Below are 16,463 nucleotides of genomic sequence, written 5' to 3'. Positions count from 1 at the left end.
GTTATTGTTACGCAACAGATCCCTTATTAGGGAGCGGTCACGGCCACGGTCACGGTCATGGTCATGGTCATGGTCATGGTCATGGTAACGAGCTTGAGCCCGGCAAATAATTCCATGTTGTATAATTTGAAAAATGTTTTTATTGAACTCGTATTTGTCTTTATATTTTTATGATGATTTATATATATTTTAATAAATAGATAATTTTATTGTAAATGATTTCATCTAATGTATACATATTGATTAAATAATAAAGTAAAATTGACAAAAATTTGTAAATATTATTTCATTTCGCCTCAATTTTGATACTTATTGCTAGTTAACCTACTATTTTGAATTGTTTTTTTTTCGTTTTTTTTAAATTCTAAGCGCATATACTCAACAAAATTAATAATTCCAGATTAAACATAAATTCGAGGCATAATTTTTTTCTTTCTGCGATTCTGCAAAAGTAGGGCTGGCCCGTACCCGGCACGGCCCGAACGGGCCTCGGACCGGGCCGGGCTCGAATATATTTTAAGAAAATTCGGGCCGGGCCGGGTCGGGTCGGGTCGGGCCTTAATTTTTTTTTAAAATATATCTAAATTTATCAATTTTATGTTGAATTTTTTATGTAAAATAAAAATATGTGATTTTATTTATAGAAAGTAGACGCCATATAACATCGTTTATCTTGAGTAATTATAATAATTAATTTCTATATTTAAATAAATTCTAACCGGACCGCTGGCTATTTTAAAAAAAATTTCTGTTTCGGGCAGGGCAAAACTTTATAAAAAAAATTTCGGGCCGAGCTTAAAAAATTAGGCCCGATGTAGATCACTATTTAAAACAATCGCCACACGTAGGTTATTTCTTTTGCAATTACTTATAATCTTTGAAGAAAAATCGGAAAATTTTTCTCGACATCGCTAAGGATTTTTGACACATAAATCATAAGCGATTTACTTTTAAAATATTTTTTTTTTACTACATAATATTTGGAATTTCAGGTAAAATTTGATCAAATAAAATCACTTTAAAAAACATTTCAAACTGGTTTTACCATCTATTTAAAACAAATATGACAATGGCGTAGCTATAAATTTTCAATTTTCCTTGGTGGGGGGGGGGAGCATATCTCAAAATTTGACATTTCATAATGTTTATTTCATAGATTAATAAATTAATTATAAAATATTAAATTTATATAAATGAATCATAAAAATAAATGTCTCAAAAAAAGAACTTCTCTAAAATAAATATAAAATTGTGAGACCTGCAGGCCCAGCCCTTAACCCCTCAAGGGCCGCCCTAATTTTGGGCCGACCTAAAAATCAAAACCTTGGGGGCCGAAGAAAGATTTTGAAAAAAATCCGGGCCTGTCGTTTTAACTATTGTTCCTTTTTAGGAAACTCAATTATGTTTTTTCTTAAAATTAAATTATTATTATTTTTTAAAGATTTACATCTTTTTATAGATATTATATATATAATGGTTTTATTAATAATATACAAAATCGTAAAAATTTGATATATAAATTGAAATTATATGTTTTTTAAACAAAATATACTGGAAATATATAGATTAATGCGCGAAAATATTCTTAAAATATTGCATGTATATAGGTTAGTGGCAATGTGGTGTTTGGATCATCCACCCTATGTAATTTCAGATAATTTTGCCATGAACTCATAAACTTTAATATAATTTATATCAGTTTCTACATATATTTTCTATACAAATTATAAATGAGTCAAAGGTTAACGGGCTATATTGTCTACAATTCGTAAGATAGATATTCTTAACATGCTGGGATGCATTTCCGGTAATATGAGATTTTTAAATTGTAAGAAAGAAAGAAAGAAAGAAAGAAAGAAGAAAGAAAGAAAGAAAGAAAGGAAAGAAAGAAACGCATCGCCGCTAACATATATAAACTTACAAAGTTATTCATGGGAATATATTTTTTAAAAATGACTGGATTAAGATTTTTAACCAAAATAACATTCTTTAAGTTTGGAGACTTTGCTCATAGATGGCCGAAGGGTCTGAACCTCAATTTTCTTAATCTTGGGGGGGTGGGGGAGGCTTACATAATGTGGTTAAGATCTTAATCGGGCCTTTTTTAAAAAACCACCTAAATCGGGTCGTTTAACAACACTAGTTTTAGCTAATTTCTCAATTTATTACCGCTTGGTGGTAACTTCTTATTTATATTAAGAAGGGCTTAGCATTCATTCAATTGCTTGAACTACTCCGATATAATTTTGGGCGATTAGTTATATGTTTATACCCGTAAATTTAGGCACATACAATATAAGAATTAGCATAATAAAGTTATGTTAACCGTTTTATTGTAACAAAAATCTTAATGTATATAAAAGAATATATCAAATTAACTAAAAAAAACATAATAATAAATTAATGCTTAAATATAATAATAAAAAAAATGAATGAATGTCTGTAATTTTCCCAATTCCCATCTCTCTTTTCTTTCTATTTATCACCTCATATACTGTTATATATGACAATTACTTCCATATTTCATTATTTATTTAATAAATTTATTTACAAAAAGGTATCAAAATATAAACCAAATATATCTCAATAATTTTTAGAAATTAATGAAGATTCAATATTAGCATTTTTCACAAAAATATAAAAAGAAAAACATAGCCTATTCGCCATCTTATTTTATATTGTTATTACCGCGATTGTCGTTTATCGCGAAGAAATTTTAGAGCGAAGGAAATATCCCGAAACCGACTCCGTGAATTTTTCCAAAATATTTTCAGCAAGTACAGTATGGAGAACCCATTTTCGAGAATTTATTTTCATAAAACCTGAACAGAAAACATTTTGGAGCAACATTTTAACTAAAATTTTTTCAAGAATCGATTATAGGGGTACCTTTATAACTTAACCCTTTAGTGTGACGTCATTATCACGAGAACATTACCGCTAAACATTGAATATATTGCGAATGCATATTTTAAAAAAAGCTATATAATTAACGGCATAGGTTATAAAATCATAAATGCTAAATGTTTTGAGCTTGGTAAATTTTTAAATAAAAATTATATATGTTATAGCATACATTAAGGTTGTTTAAAATTCAATATATATTCATTTTTGGGCTGATTTTTGAAAAAAATTTACATAAGATTAACAGGTGTATCATTTTTAGCTAACAAAAATATCCCCTACACACCTCCCACACCCTCCCTTAAATGTATGCAATATATAACAATAAATAATAACATTTTAAAACAACGAAAAAAATTCAAAATTTTTAGAAAAAAAAGTCATTTTTATATTATAAAAAAAGGTGAAATCTCAAAATAATTTTTATAAAAATCTAATATAGCCAAAGGCCTACAATAAGCCTAAATAAATCCTATCTACAAAAATTTATAGAGAAAAAATAGTGCCCCCCTCCCACCCCCTTCCCTATAACTAGCTAATCTGGCTACGCCTATGGTTGTTTAAATTAATTTAATATTCTTCTTTTAACTAATCGCATTTTCATTCTGGAAAAAGTGCAAAATCAAAAAGCGAACTTTATACTATTTTTTAACGTTTTGATAAGAATATCGAAAAACTTTTAGAATCGGGTATGAGCCGAATGGTAATCAAATGTGTCTAATGTAGAAGAGATTATAAATATAATAATCTATTCATTGGATATTCCAAATATTTATGGATGGGGGAGGGGGATAAATTATATATAGTTTAAAAAATATAGACAATTTTTTAAAAATATGTAGGCAACTTTTGGCATTCCTTTTTGTAAAAGGTTAACGATGCCCCTGTTTTATATATGTCCCTGCAATAACCTATTTCTAAAATTTGGTCTCAGTAAACAAACATTCTATACGATCGTTTTATGTATGTGATATTATATTGAACAACTAGTAATATTAAACTTAGGAAGTCATCAAAGAAAAATAAAATGATATATATATTAATTAACATATTTAAAAATAACTTAATTTTTAAATATAACATGTTACTTATCAACTATACTTTAGCCGTTGCATTTTAATAATTAAATTTTAACTAGTTACAACAGTGATTTTTCACAAAAATCATAACGTTGTTACTTTAAAAACACTAATCATAATCATAGAAGAGAAGTTTATATTAAATTTATAATATTTATAGAGGTCTATTTATATAATGTAAATTCAACATAGTTATAATAAAAAATAAGATAAATACCATGGATTCTATATAATATTTTAATATAAATTTTTTCTTTTTAAAAAAAACATTTTTTTAAAAAATCATATGTGTACTCATTCGCATTATAGACATTTACAATAATTTTTTTTTAAAAAAATGTGATTCTCTAGTCGTATTTAAAAAAAATCTTATTTTTGTAAACATGAGCCGAATTCTCACATACCTATTTTTATTAATATGCTTCTTGATGTCCAGCTTGCTGAGTATATATTGGCACTTATATTCCCCCCATATTAATGCGCGTAAGAAAAAGATATATAATTTTGACCAATAATATAATTATTATTATCGCTACGGGGGAGAGGGGTTAACCCTCGCTTTAAAAAAAAATACCCTCCACCTCCACCATTTTATATTTATAGAATGAGTCATCCAGAAATATTTTTTTAAAAATTAATATAAGTGTTTAATAGTGTTGTTAAACGGCTCGTTTTGAGCCGTTTTTTAAAAACGGCTAACTCAATATTTTATCCAGAAAAATATTACGTAACTCTGAAGATTCTGCTCATAGAAAGAACAAAGGTCTCTAGACATATATCGTTTATGGCTAAAATTAGCTGTTTTTAAAAATCGGTTCAAAAAGATCTGTTTATTTAATATTCCTTATTTTAAAAAAATATAGTTTTAACTAATATTAGCCTTTATCTACTATAGACAAAACAAAAGTAATGCTAGCCCTAATAATGTCTAAATATGCACACCTTTGACCTCCCCCCAATTAATCATGGGTATGAGCACAAAATAGCTAAAAATTGAGAATCTCGCTTACATCCCCCTAAAAAAATTTTATAGTAAATTTGAAATTGATATTAATAGATGTTAGGGAAGTAAAATACATCTATTTAAATTAACTTTTTAAAAAAAAACATCTCCAAAAATGGACGAAATATTCTCCATTTTCCCAATTTGGGAATCGTCCATTTTATTTACAGATATTTTTTACAATCAGATTTCCCATTTTTTAATAAAAATGGTTTAAATTATTGAGAAACTACTATGCTTTTATCTCTGTCATACATTCTTTTTCCGTTTTTTTGTAGTACATACTAGTGTTGTTAAATGACTCTTTTTGAGCCGATTATTAAAGATGGCTAACTCAATATTTTAGCCAGAAAAATATTGCCTGAGCCTCGAGATGTCGCTAATAGATGTACAAACCTTTGTTTCTTTTACAAGCAAACTCTTCTGGCTTGCGTAATATTATTCTAGATGAAATATTGAGTAATCCGTTTTTGAAAATGACATACAATCTATTTATTTCCATATTTTCGTTTGTAAATGTTTAATGAGTAACAAATTACGAAACAATCATTTTTTTTCCTTTAAAATTGATCAATCAGAAATCCTCTAAACCGGTAGGTACAAAAATTATGTTTTATTTTAAAAAAATTAACAAAAAAACAAACACATGATTCCCAAAAATAGATAGTAAAAAAAATGCCTTTGGGGAAAGCGAAATTATAAAACGTTTTTATCAAAGAAATATAAAGTAAAATTATTTAAATGCATAAATTGGGTTTGGCTTTGGATAAAGCTTTAAAAAAAGTTAAAACAATAAGGTTCTATCTACTTACTAAAATATAAAACGCCAGATCCCCGAGGGAAGGACCGTTAACTTCTCGGTATTTGAAACCGCTCTTAATGTCGCCCTCCTGATTTGAGCAGATTTGCCCTGGCGAGTCTCAAATTAGACAAGTCGGGAAAATGTAATTCGATATTTTTTGAATTTCAAAAAAAAATAATTTCAAGATGTTTATAAATTTTTTTTTAATCCTTTCCTATTTCTTTTACCCAAAAATGTTTTCTTTATAAATAAAATGATCTGATTATTTAAAAAATTATATATATAATATTTAAATGGCGAGGAAAAAAACCTTTTAATTTGAGCAGGATTGATTGATATTTAATTTACCGTTCGCAAAAAAATGCGAAAATTCGTTTAAAAATTTTTTTTAAAAATATTTGTTTCGTGAATTTACAATGGGATTTAGTTAATAAATAATTTAATATTTTATAAGATGAACTCGAATTAAGGCGTACCATTTCGTTCCTCTAAAAAAAATTAATTTTTTTTATTAGAAAATAATAAGATATATACTTGTTAGTTTTTTACAATTAATTTTTTTTTTATTTAAAATAGGAGAAAGCGTTTAAACTATTATTAAACCGGTTTAGGACCCTCGGGGATTTAACCGGCTACATTGGTTTCGTCGCCATAATTTTTTTTTATAAAAGATTGATTGGGTTGGGTATACGGGGCAATATGGTCTGGATTTATATAAAATGCGGTATTTTCTTTGTTTATAATGCCTGACCCATTTTTTCAAGCATTTATTGAAATGAACAAAAATAGAATACCAGACCTATTACCAAAATCGTTAGTCGGATCGGGTCCAAAAACCCGAATCAGGGCATAATATTATATTTTTAAACCAATCCTGGCTTGGTCCAAAAATAGGAGTCCCTTCCCTCCCTCATAAAAACCCTACCGCCGCCCTCTACGACTCCACCCGTATTTCATATGTAGTTACAATATTTTGAAAGTATTAAGCGCATATAATACGGTTCTTCGGCTGTTAGCTTATCGCTTCGGCACTCTGCAAAAGTCGGTCATTGCAAAATCTCTTAAATCACATTTTTCAAAATACGGTTATGTCCTCTATCATTCTCTTAAAATATACTTTACGGAGAATGGGCATAACACATCCATATTATATTTTATTCTTATAATATGTTTATAATAATGATCTCTGAAAACAATTTTAGAAAGATAGACTAACGAGATAAGACAGTGTGACAGATGACACGAGCCAACAGCTGTTTTGGACGATTCTCTTTTAAAATAAGAAACGTGCGACTTATTTATATCGTAACATTAATAAGAATTCAAATTTTAGAGCGGCACTGGCTCAAATTTAAAAAGGTTATGTTTATAAAAATAAGTCAGAAAATTTCCTTATTTCCTGTAAAACTTTCAAAAAAAAGAGGAATTGAGATGGGAATTTTTTTATGCGTGTTGAATCTCTCCGGGAATTATGATCATCTCTTTTTAATTTTTTTTGAATAAAGATATCTAAGATGACACTATTTTTAAAGATAACCTGTAAGTGAGATTTATTTTTAGTAATTCGATTATTGTCTGGACATATTTGAGGCTCTATATCCAACCAATCTCTGATCAGCGCTCGAAACTTTGGCGCCTATTTTTTCAAGTCGGTTCCAAGAATCAATCCGACTCTGACAATCCTAGCCTGACAGAATAAGTTTGAGTCTCACCGGAAATAAAAAATTTAATGTATTTTTGAAAAATATTTCATCGTAATTACAATATGAAGATATAAGCGCAGGCATAAACAAAAAAAAATGAGGAAAATTTAGAAAGCGAACTGAACAATACCAAAACAAAAAGAGTTAATAAATCGGTGTCAATCATGAATTGGACTTTGATGTAGCCGCTAGGTGAGTGGCATTTATCGTCTACAATCCATAGAATAGATTTACGCGATGGTCCTAGCGCTCTCCATTTCAGGAACTCTGTAAAATGTCTGCGATATTTCCTGTGCTTAAGTATTATGAAATCAAAATTATGATCACAATTCGAAGACTTAAATTTGCTCCTTGACGATATCAGGATTTTTCACGGGTATTTATAATAATTTTTTGGTGGTTACTCCGAAGTATTTGATATGTTAATTTTTTTTAACGTGCTTAAATAATAATTATTGAACAATTCTACGGGCTGCTGCCTCCTGAAAAGAATGACAATCTTAGGATGAAAAATCGTATGGGAATAGATATTTTATGATTTCTATTTACGGTATTTGTGGAGGGCGACATTCTTTGAATGTTTGAATATTAAAAATGTCAAGATATTTTTTTGAAGAGAAATTTTAATCAATTTTTTTCTAAAAATGTCAAAATCTTTTCCACATTTTATGCATAAAATTTTTTGAAGATTTTTTTTTTCAAATTCTGAGTCTCATTGGTTACTCAAATATTTAATTTTAATTTTACCGGAAATATAAAAAAAAATGCCACGAATATTTTAATTTTTAAATTAATTTTTTTTATATGTGGAATATTAAGATAAAAAAATGATTATAATATATATTTATTATTTAATGACTCTAGCATATACATATTAGCTTCAAGTATTTTTTCCTGCAATGTGTTATTTTTTCAACTTTAAATCATTTTTTTGAGCGCGTTTTTTCAAAATTTAAAAATCTGAATTTACCGCTAATGTATGCCATCATGTTTAGAGTGCACCTACCATATGAATTTCGGACAATTTTCCCATGAACTTGTAAACTCGAATATAATTTATATTAAATTTTCCATATATTTTTCGTAGTGTTGTTAAATTACCTATCTCTGAGTGGCTCATGAATTAAGCTTCTAAGTTGAGTATCAACTTGAAGATTGATTGGAAGATTTTCGATTCAATACATGGCTACACTGTTATATAGTTGACTAAAGTTAGGTAGTTTAATTGTATAAATAATAATGACTCAAAGGTTTATAACAAAATTGTTTACAGTTCATAAGATAGGTCCGGTAAAATCAGATTTTTAAATTTAAAAAAAACGCGCTCAAAAAAAATGATTTAAAATTTCAAATAATAACACATTACCGGAAAAAATACATTGACGATTTAAATTGGGGTCGTCCGAAAATCTCGTTTTTATTTTTGATTTGCTTTTATCGATGATAATGGCACAAATTTCTCCCTTTTTATCAGCTGATTCAAATTCGAAATTTCGTAACTCCTAATTCTGGCGGAAAATACTTATAGCCAGGGCGCCTCTTACATTATATTTTTTTGAATATAATATTATAATCGGATACACCTTATTTTGACAATGCCACATTTAAAATATAGTTCGTTTTCGTAAAGCGTCTGTGGCCTAGTTTGTAAGAACTTAAAGATCATTAATCCTAAGATCTTCTGAAGCCATAGGTGGTTCCGTGCTAGGTGAAGGGGGGGGGGTGATATATAGAATATCGGAGGCGATCATATGATTCCACCTCTTAATATATATATATAAATCGATTTATTACAATTTATAAAATAATTGGTTGTTGTTTTAGAATTAGGCTATTGTTTAGGAAAATTGCTATAAGTTGACTTGGCAGTAACCAAACATTAACATTTTATTAACTATAATTCGAACATCCAATTTGAAATTTGTTTATATTTCAACTGAATAATCATTTTTTCTTCACGCCATTTTGATTTAATTATATGCTTAATACTTTTACGATTACCAGAAATTTAATAATGTATTTTACTTACTAATAAATTGTCTAAAATAATTATTTGGCTCCACGAAAAAAATAAATTATGAATTTCGATTTTAAAACTATTTAAAAATAATTTTTCGTTAAAAATATAAAAAAAAATAAATAAATTGACCATTCAAGGACAAAGATGGGATGATTCAATTTTTGGAGGTCGCGATTCGTGGACCTTTGTAGACGAGGTAAATGCATAACTTTGTCAGTCACGACATTTGCTTAACATTCATTTATTAAACCCTTATCTACTTTGACACCTAATCGTGTTATAATGGAAAAACATTATTTGATTATTTTTATTTTACCTGACAAAAATCTTTTACACCTCAGTCATCCTTTTGTGTCTTTTGATTTTCTTATTTGACTATAAAATCAGAGTTTGTTTTGATCATTTTTTTAAAAATGTTCAGTTATCCGGATGTAAAGGATGGGATTGAGAAGGAATGAAGATAAAAATATTGTTTCTATAATCACTTTTAGAAAAGAATGAAAGAATGAAAGAAGGAAGGAAGGAAAGAGAAAGAAAGAAAAAAAGGAAATTTTTTTAAATTTTACAATGACAAGGTTAAAAAAAATCGCCATTTTAAAATAAATTATTTTTATAAAAAGAATTTTTTAAATTATTTATCAAATTAATTCAAAAATTATGAGAAAAAAATATTTAAATCAACAAATAAAAAAGGTCCAATAAAAAAAGGGGATTGTTCTATTCGACGAAGTTCGGAGGTGGGGGGGGGAGTTCAAATTGGGCACATATTTTTCAAGGACTAGATTGGACGGATCTATGCTTTGTAATATATTTCAGATCGGGCTTGGACTTGCTTCTAATATAAATCTTGAATAGGATAGGATTCGGATCTTTAACAACACGCAAAATATAATTATTTTTAAATGTCAATGGTAGCTCAGAAGGAACTGAGCCGCGCAAGTTCTTCCTAAAGGCTCATCATGTTAGAGGCATGTTTCACCTAATCGCCTTTATAACTTATGATCTGTCTGTATACCCATGGGAGGAATACACCCAAAGAATCGCCACCTTAATGCGGTTTATACGATTGTATGACGATTCATTGAACCGTTTAACTCCAAATCGCCATTGAGTCATACATTGCCTATATAATTTATTCGCGGCTGTAAAAAACAAATGACAAGATGGTCTAACTGACATTTATATACATGGTGCGGTTTATCATATCAGGTAATGGAATAGAACGTTTCAATGGGGAAAATGATGGGACGCTTATATCGGAAAATATTCTTAATTTATTACATAATTATTATTATAAATATTAAGTTTATAATAGCATTTTTCCCCTTTTCTTTTATTCCAGTTCGCTTTCACGTAAAAATATTCTTATACACGTTAGCGGAAATGTGTTATTTTCTCAACTGTTTAAAATCATTTCTTGAGAGCGTTATTTTTTTTAAAAAAAATTTATAAATCTGATTTTAACAAAAATGTATTCCAACATGTTTGGAATACCTATCCTGCGAATTTCAGACAACGTTGCCCTAGAAACTTTGAACTTATAGCGCGCTCAAATTGAACATTTCAAACGCTGCAACTCGTTTCAAATGGCATCGGGCAAATTAGTAAAATTACCGTTTGGCTTTATCCACCATTTTTTTAAAAACAATTTTTTGTCTACCATTTTGTTATATTATATAAAATTTAAAAATAGAAAAATAACTTACCCTAATCAAATGGAATATTTACAAGCGCAAATTTAATTTCGAAACATTTCCATATTTTTTAATCAGTTTGTAAATAAAATTATTTAACAAATTGCAAGTCAAATAATTTTATTTTCAAATAAATCAATAAATATGGAAATGTTTTGAATTAAATCTGCACAACACTGCAGAAATTTTAAAGAAATAAAAAAGCAGACGATAACCCGGCCCGAACCCGATTATTTTAAATAGAATTAGGCCCGAAACCCGTTCGAGCCGGGTACGGGCCGGGCCTAACTTTGCAGATCTCTAATATTAATATTTAAAAAAGGCAATAAATTATAAGCGACTCAAAGGTTAACTGGCGAAATTATCCAAAATTCCACATTGTAGGCATTCTAAACTTGCTGCTGGAATAACGTTTCCGGCAAAATCAAATTTCAAATCTTTAAATTTTAACAAAACACGCTCGAAAAAAAATGTTTTAAAGAAAATAACACAATTGCTACTAAAAAACACATTCCTGCTAACGTACTCATTAAAGATTTATTATGTAATTTTAATTCTTTCATTTTTTTTAAGGAATATAAATTAAATTTGAAAAATAATTTTAATTGTTATGAAATTTGAATTAAATATAAATATAAGCATAAATTTTAAATTTATAATGGATAATGGATAATTTAGTTAGTAAGTGTTGAAAGATGTTTTTTTTTAAAAAATTTATATAAATAAATCATAGTTGTTAAAAGATACTTTATCAAATGGATGGATCCAGATATATTGAATACATTTTTTAACGAATGTATTTAGATACCGATACAATTTTTATTATACTCATTTAAGGTGTGCGTAATGCTTAATTTAGGATTCTATTGCTAAAATTCAAATTTTGAAGTGAGCTTAAAAAAAATTTAAATATATAGAATATATAATTAAATTGCTAAATTTTGATTTAAAAAAAGAAGACATCTCATATTATGAGTAAGGAACCTCTATATCTGTGAAGAAATTTTTAGCCACATGGCTGAATGATTGTTAAATTTTAATGAATAAGATCAAATTAAAATACTATAAAAACTATATAATTAAAAATAATTGGTATATCATTAATTATTAGTGCTGTATACCTCTAGAAGAAGGTAACGAATGGCGTTCCTTTTCTTCAAAAAAGTAACGAAGTTAGTAATGACGTTACTTTTCAGCACTATTAAATATATTAAAATGCCGACACTGAAAAAAAATTAGCCAAAATTAATATCCGCTAAGGGGAACCCAAAAAATCTAGCATTCAATAATTTAATTTCTTTTTAGAGATTGTTCAGAGAAATATTGGCCTAAAAATTATGAGATATATATTTTTGAAAGTAAAATATAAATTAAATAAATTATAATCTAGATTGCGTGTCTGGTTTGTTTTTCGGTAATGAATTAAACTTGGACATATTATTAAAATGGAATTTAATTAAATATTCTTATTTTTAATATGTATATTAATTTTGAATATATTTTTTTAATAATTTTTTTTTTATGATAAAATATTATTATTTATGTCATATATCAGTTTAAGTTAAAAAAAAAGAAGATTGATACAAATGTATATTTTTACAAAAAGAAAAAAATATCAAATGGCGAGGTCGGGCCATGATGTTTTAAATAAATATTTGATAATTAGATCGAATTATAGATATGGCCATTTTCTGCTTGAGTTTGTAAAATGGAGAAAGGTATGATTTTTTTATTGATTTGGATATTGTTTTGAATAGATCTAAAGTCCAAAAGAGCAGGTTGATGTAGCTGCTATAGGAACAAAGTGGTTATCACACATTAGGTGTGAGTATTTTATATTTTTTAGAGATTCGGCTCTGTTAAGGGGATCATGGGAATTATTAGATGAAGCCATGGGATCAATGCAGGTAAAATCCCACAGTAAAGGCTTTCCCATGAAAAAAGGTACGACGGTTTTGCCGTCAGGGCTTCTAAAAAGGATGTAGGTTCATATCGGATAAATTGGCTTTATTTAAAAAAGAAGCTATTATTGCATTTATTTTATCATGTCGGCTGATTTTTGATATAAATTTACAGTGGAGAGCGTGTCTCCCATACGCGTCTGCCGATTGATTGCATTAAATGCAAATATAATGGTTTAGGAAAGGTACGCCCAAGCGTAAATTGATTGCATAACGAAAAGCGTCGTTATCTATTAGCTGGTTATTTAAAATACTGGGATATGAATCTAACCATTCATGGCCAGATTTGTTGAAATTAAGAAATCTTAGGAGGGATTTATATTGGTGATCATCGCTCAAGTTGAGGTAAGTTAAGGAACGAGATACCAATCCTTGATCCCAATCTTTTTGTTCCGTTGAATCTGGTGGGGTTGTGTTTGGTAAGACATTAATATTCCAACAACGTAAGGCTTCATCTAATAAATTGTTTTTATCGATGGTAATAATTTGAGAGGTAATATTTTTATCGATAAGGTTGATGAGATGAAGGAAACAATTGGGCTATACTTAATGCCGATCTTAGGCCTAGTCCTCCGGATTTACAAGGGAGAGTTGCTTGAAGTCATGAGTTAAAATCGAGTTTGATGTTTAATAACAATTCTGTCATCATTTGTAGTATCTTTTGTTCATATTCTTTTAAAAGAATTTCAAAAGAGAAGGCACCAGAAGTTTTTAAACAATACTGGATTTGTGGTATTAAAAGGGCGTTTTTGAGAATGTAATATGCTTGATGGATACGTAATTTTTTTAAGTTTATATATAACGTAAAATAAAATTATAAAAAAATTCGTCTGAAACTGAAAAGTAAGCAAAACAGATACAGATCTTTTTTATAAAAGTACATGTATATACAGATACCACATTTTGTATCGGGATACTCTAACTAAAACATTTAGCCAAAAGGATGTGAAACTTTACTTTATTACGTGATACGTACATTATTTAAAATTAATTTTTTCGGGCTTTTTATATTAATATTTGAGGGGGACCTCTAAGAATAATATTTCGGCTTACTCAAATTCGATCAAAAGCAGACACGAAACCCTATAATAATCAAGCAATCTTGTATATATAACAACTCACTTCAAAATATAGTTTGGGGAGTAATCGCCATTTTTTAGCGGGCAATCAAACCGGGCCGCCAAATTATTTCAAATATTTTTACAGAACCGGTTTGAAACTATTCGGGCCCTCGCATCAACTCGATATCGGGTGTAACACCTGTTCCTGCCAATTTATGATTTATTTTATTTCGAATAAAATTCTTCTGTCCCCCATGAATATATAATTTTATCATAATTTTTTTTTTTTAATACATATCAAATAAATTTTATCGATTTATATATAAAATATAATTAATTATTAGAAATTTTTGTAATTTATATTATTTATTTTCTTTCCCCCAATCGCCGACTTCCCTAAAATGCCCCCCCCCCCCACCCATAAATTTTTTAAGAAAAAAAAATATATTTTGGAAAATGATAGAAAAAATTATGATTTTGGGAATAAGACGGGTGGATGAACTAAATCCATATTTTTTTTAAAAAAAAAAATTTTTTGTTATCGTAATTTAATTTGAGATAAATGATGAAAACGTGGTTTATCATATAAACTATTTTATAATACAATGTATCAGAGCCTTTGTTTCTGGTGTTGTTCCAGGATGGTTTATCGTAGAATCTATTTTACAAATACAATGTATCAGAGCCTTAGAATCTGGAATCCCTCGAAAATACTGCAGTTAGAAATCCTCAAATCCCTGTTTCCCCGATAAGGATTTTCCATCCTCCTGGCTATTTTAAAAGCGTAAATTAATCCTGGCATTGATTCCATTACTAAACTCTGTTAATAAACTATTTTTTTTAAAACAGTTAATCACAAAAAGTGACTAAACGTTTCTAGAAGCAATGTATACATTCACGCACCTGCGCGGCCTGAAAGCCCGCGGTCTGGTTCGGGCAAAAAGATTTTTGGCTAGATCGGATAACTTGCACAAAATAAATCAGATAAAAAAAATTCCAAGACGGTTTCGGTTCAAAATTAAAGAGGGGGTTCGAGTTTCAAGTTTTTACCAATTCTATAAGAGGAAGTTCTAGGGTTACGTTCTTTAGTTATTACCAAGTTTTCTGGGTTCCTGGTTTCGATAGCCGTATTTTTTTTCTATGCCCTATCCTAGCTCAAACGAAATTCCTTATTATTTCTGGCCGAAATTTAGGTATCATTGTTATCAAATGCGCATTGTCTAGGATGCGTTACTAAAATTTGTAATCCAACCAATTGGCGCCGAATAACGTTAACTCACATTCGAAAATTCGGCTAGAAAATTAGTGGTTAATTCTATCGCGGATAGTATTAGAAAGTAGAGATTTGAAGAAAGACATATTATTTAGGCTGGAGTCGAAGGGATAAAAGCATTAACCCGACCCAATCCATGGGTTCGGGTTTTCTGGACCTCCATTAAAAAAAGAACAATTAAAATATTAAACTCGAGATACCTGGTGCACATAGTTTTCATTTTCACCATTCAATATCATAAATCAATATCGTCTTATAATTTTTAAAAAAAATATCCTTAGTGAGAGAGCAAAAGAATAGCAAGCAATAGTTATTAAAAAATATATATCACGTGTGAATTTGAATAAAGGCGCTAAATTGAGTATGTTTCAAATCAATGACATATAATAATACTTAGACTGTCTATGCATTCATTAAAAATTTACATCAATGAAAACATCTGGGGACGCCATTTTGATTACCCATATCATTATTAAAAATTTTAAACGAGTGGCCAATTTATTCCTATGTCTGACGCAAACTTTATTAAAGAATTGCCCGATCATCGCGAGATAATAAGGAAGCAAGTTATCAATTTTAATAGTAGTTTTTAAGATGAGAATAATTTATACATATATGGGTTACCAAAATGGCGGGTCCAGCTGATGTGCATTCAACGACGCTTTCAGATGCATTATTATGAATGCATCGTCAGTCTAGCTTATATGGCATTGCTTTGCTTTCTATTTTTTCAAAAAAATAGGGTTAAATTGCACTTCTTAATGAATTTTTCTTTATTTTCTTCTTTTCTTTTCTTTTTAATTAAAAATTATATTATTTATTAGAAAATATATTTTTTTTTGTAATAAGAATGTCACAATCGATCAACCCTATATTAAAAAAAAAATTTATAAAATGTTTTTAATTAAATATATTTAAAAAAATTGCTCTATACGAGATCCTGTCAATCAAATCGAGCAATGG

At 28.6% G+C, this 16,463-nt stretch overlaps 1 protein-coding gene across 2 annotated transcripts in view; it reads left to right on the top strand.

Moving 5' to 3' along the window:
- The first annotated feature begins 4,303 nt into the window (after positions 1-4,303).
- LOC135931408 (uncharacterized) overlaps positions 4,304-16,463 on the top strand; it is a 28,726-nt gene continuing 16,566 nt past the window's right edge. The window contains exon 1 of one of the 2 annotated variants that reach the window (XR_010573034.1): positions 4,304-4,466. Coding sequence is in view for 1 of the 2 variants with exons in the window: in XM_065468492.1 (XP_065324564.1) it covers positions 4,367-4,466 (100 nt within the window). In the remaining variant the exon portion in view is untranslated. The remainder of the gene's footprint in view (positions 4,467-16,463) is intronic. The other variant, XM_065468492.1, reaches the window with a different exon arrangement.

The sequence above is a fragment of the Gordionus sp. m RMFG-2023 genome, chromosome 1 (assembly GCF_954871325.1).
Source record: "Gordionus sp. m RMFG-2023 chromosome 1, tfGorSpeb1-WG-v2, whole genome shotgun sequence".
Taxonomy (NCBI): Eukaryota; Metazoa; Nematomorpha; class Gordioida; order Chordodea; family Parachordodidae; genus Gordionus; species Gordionus sp. m RMFG-2023.
Note: the sequence above shows the minus strand (reverse complement) of the source record. Positions and strands in the feature narration are given on the sequence as shown.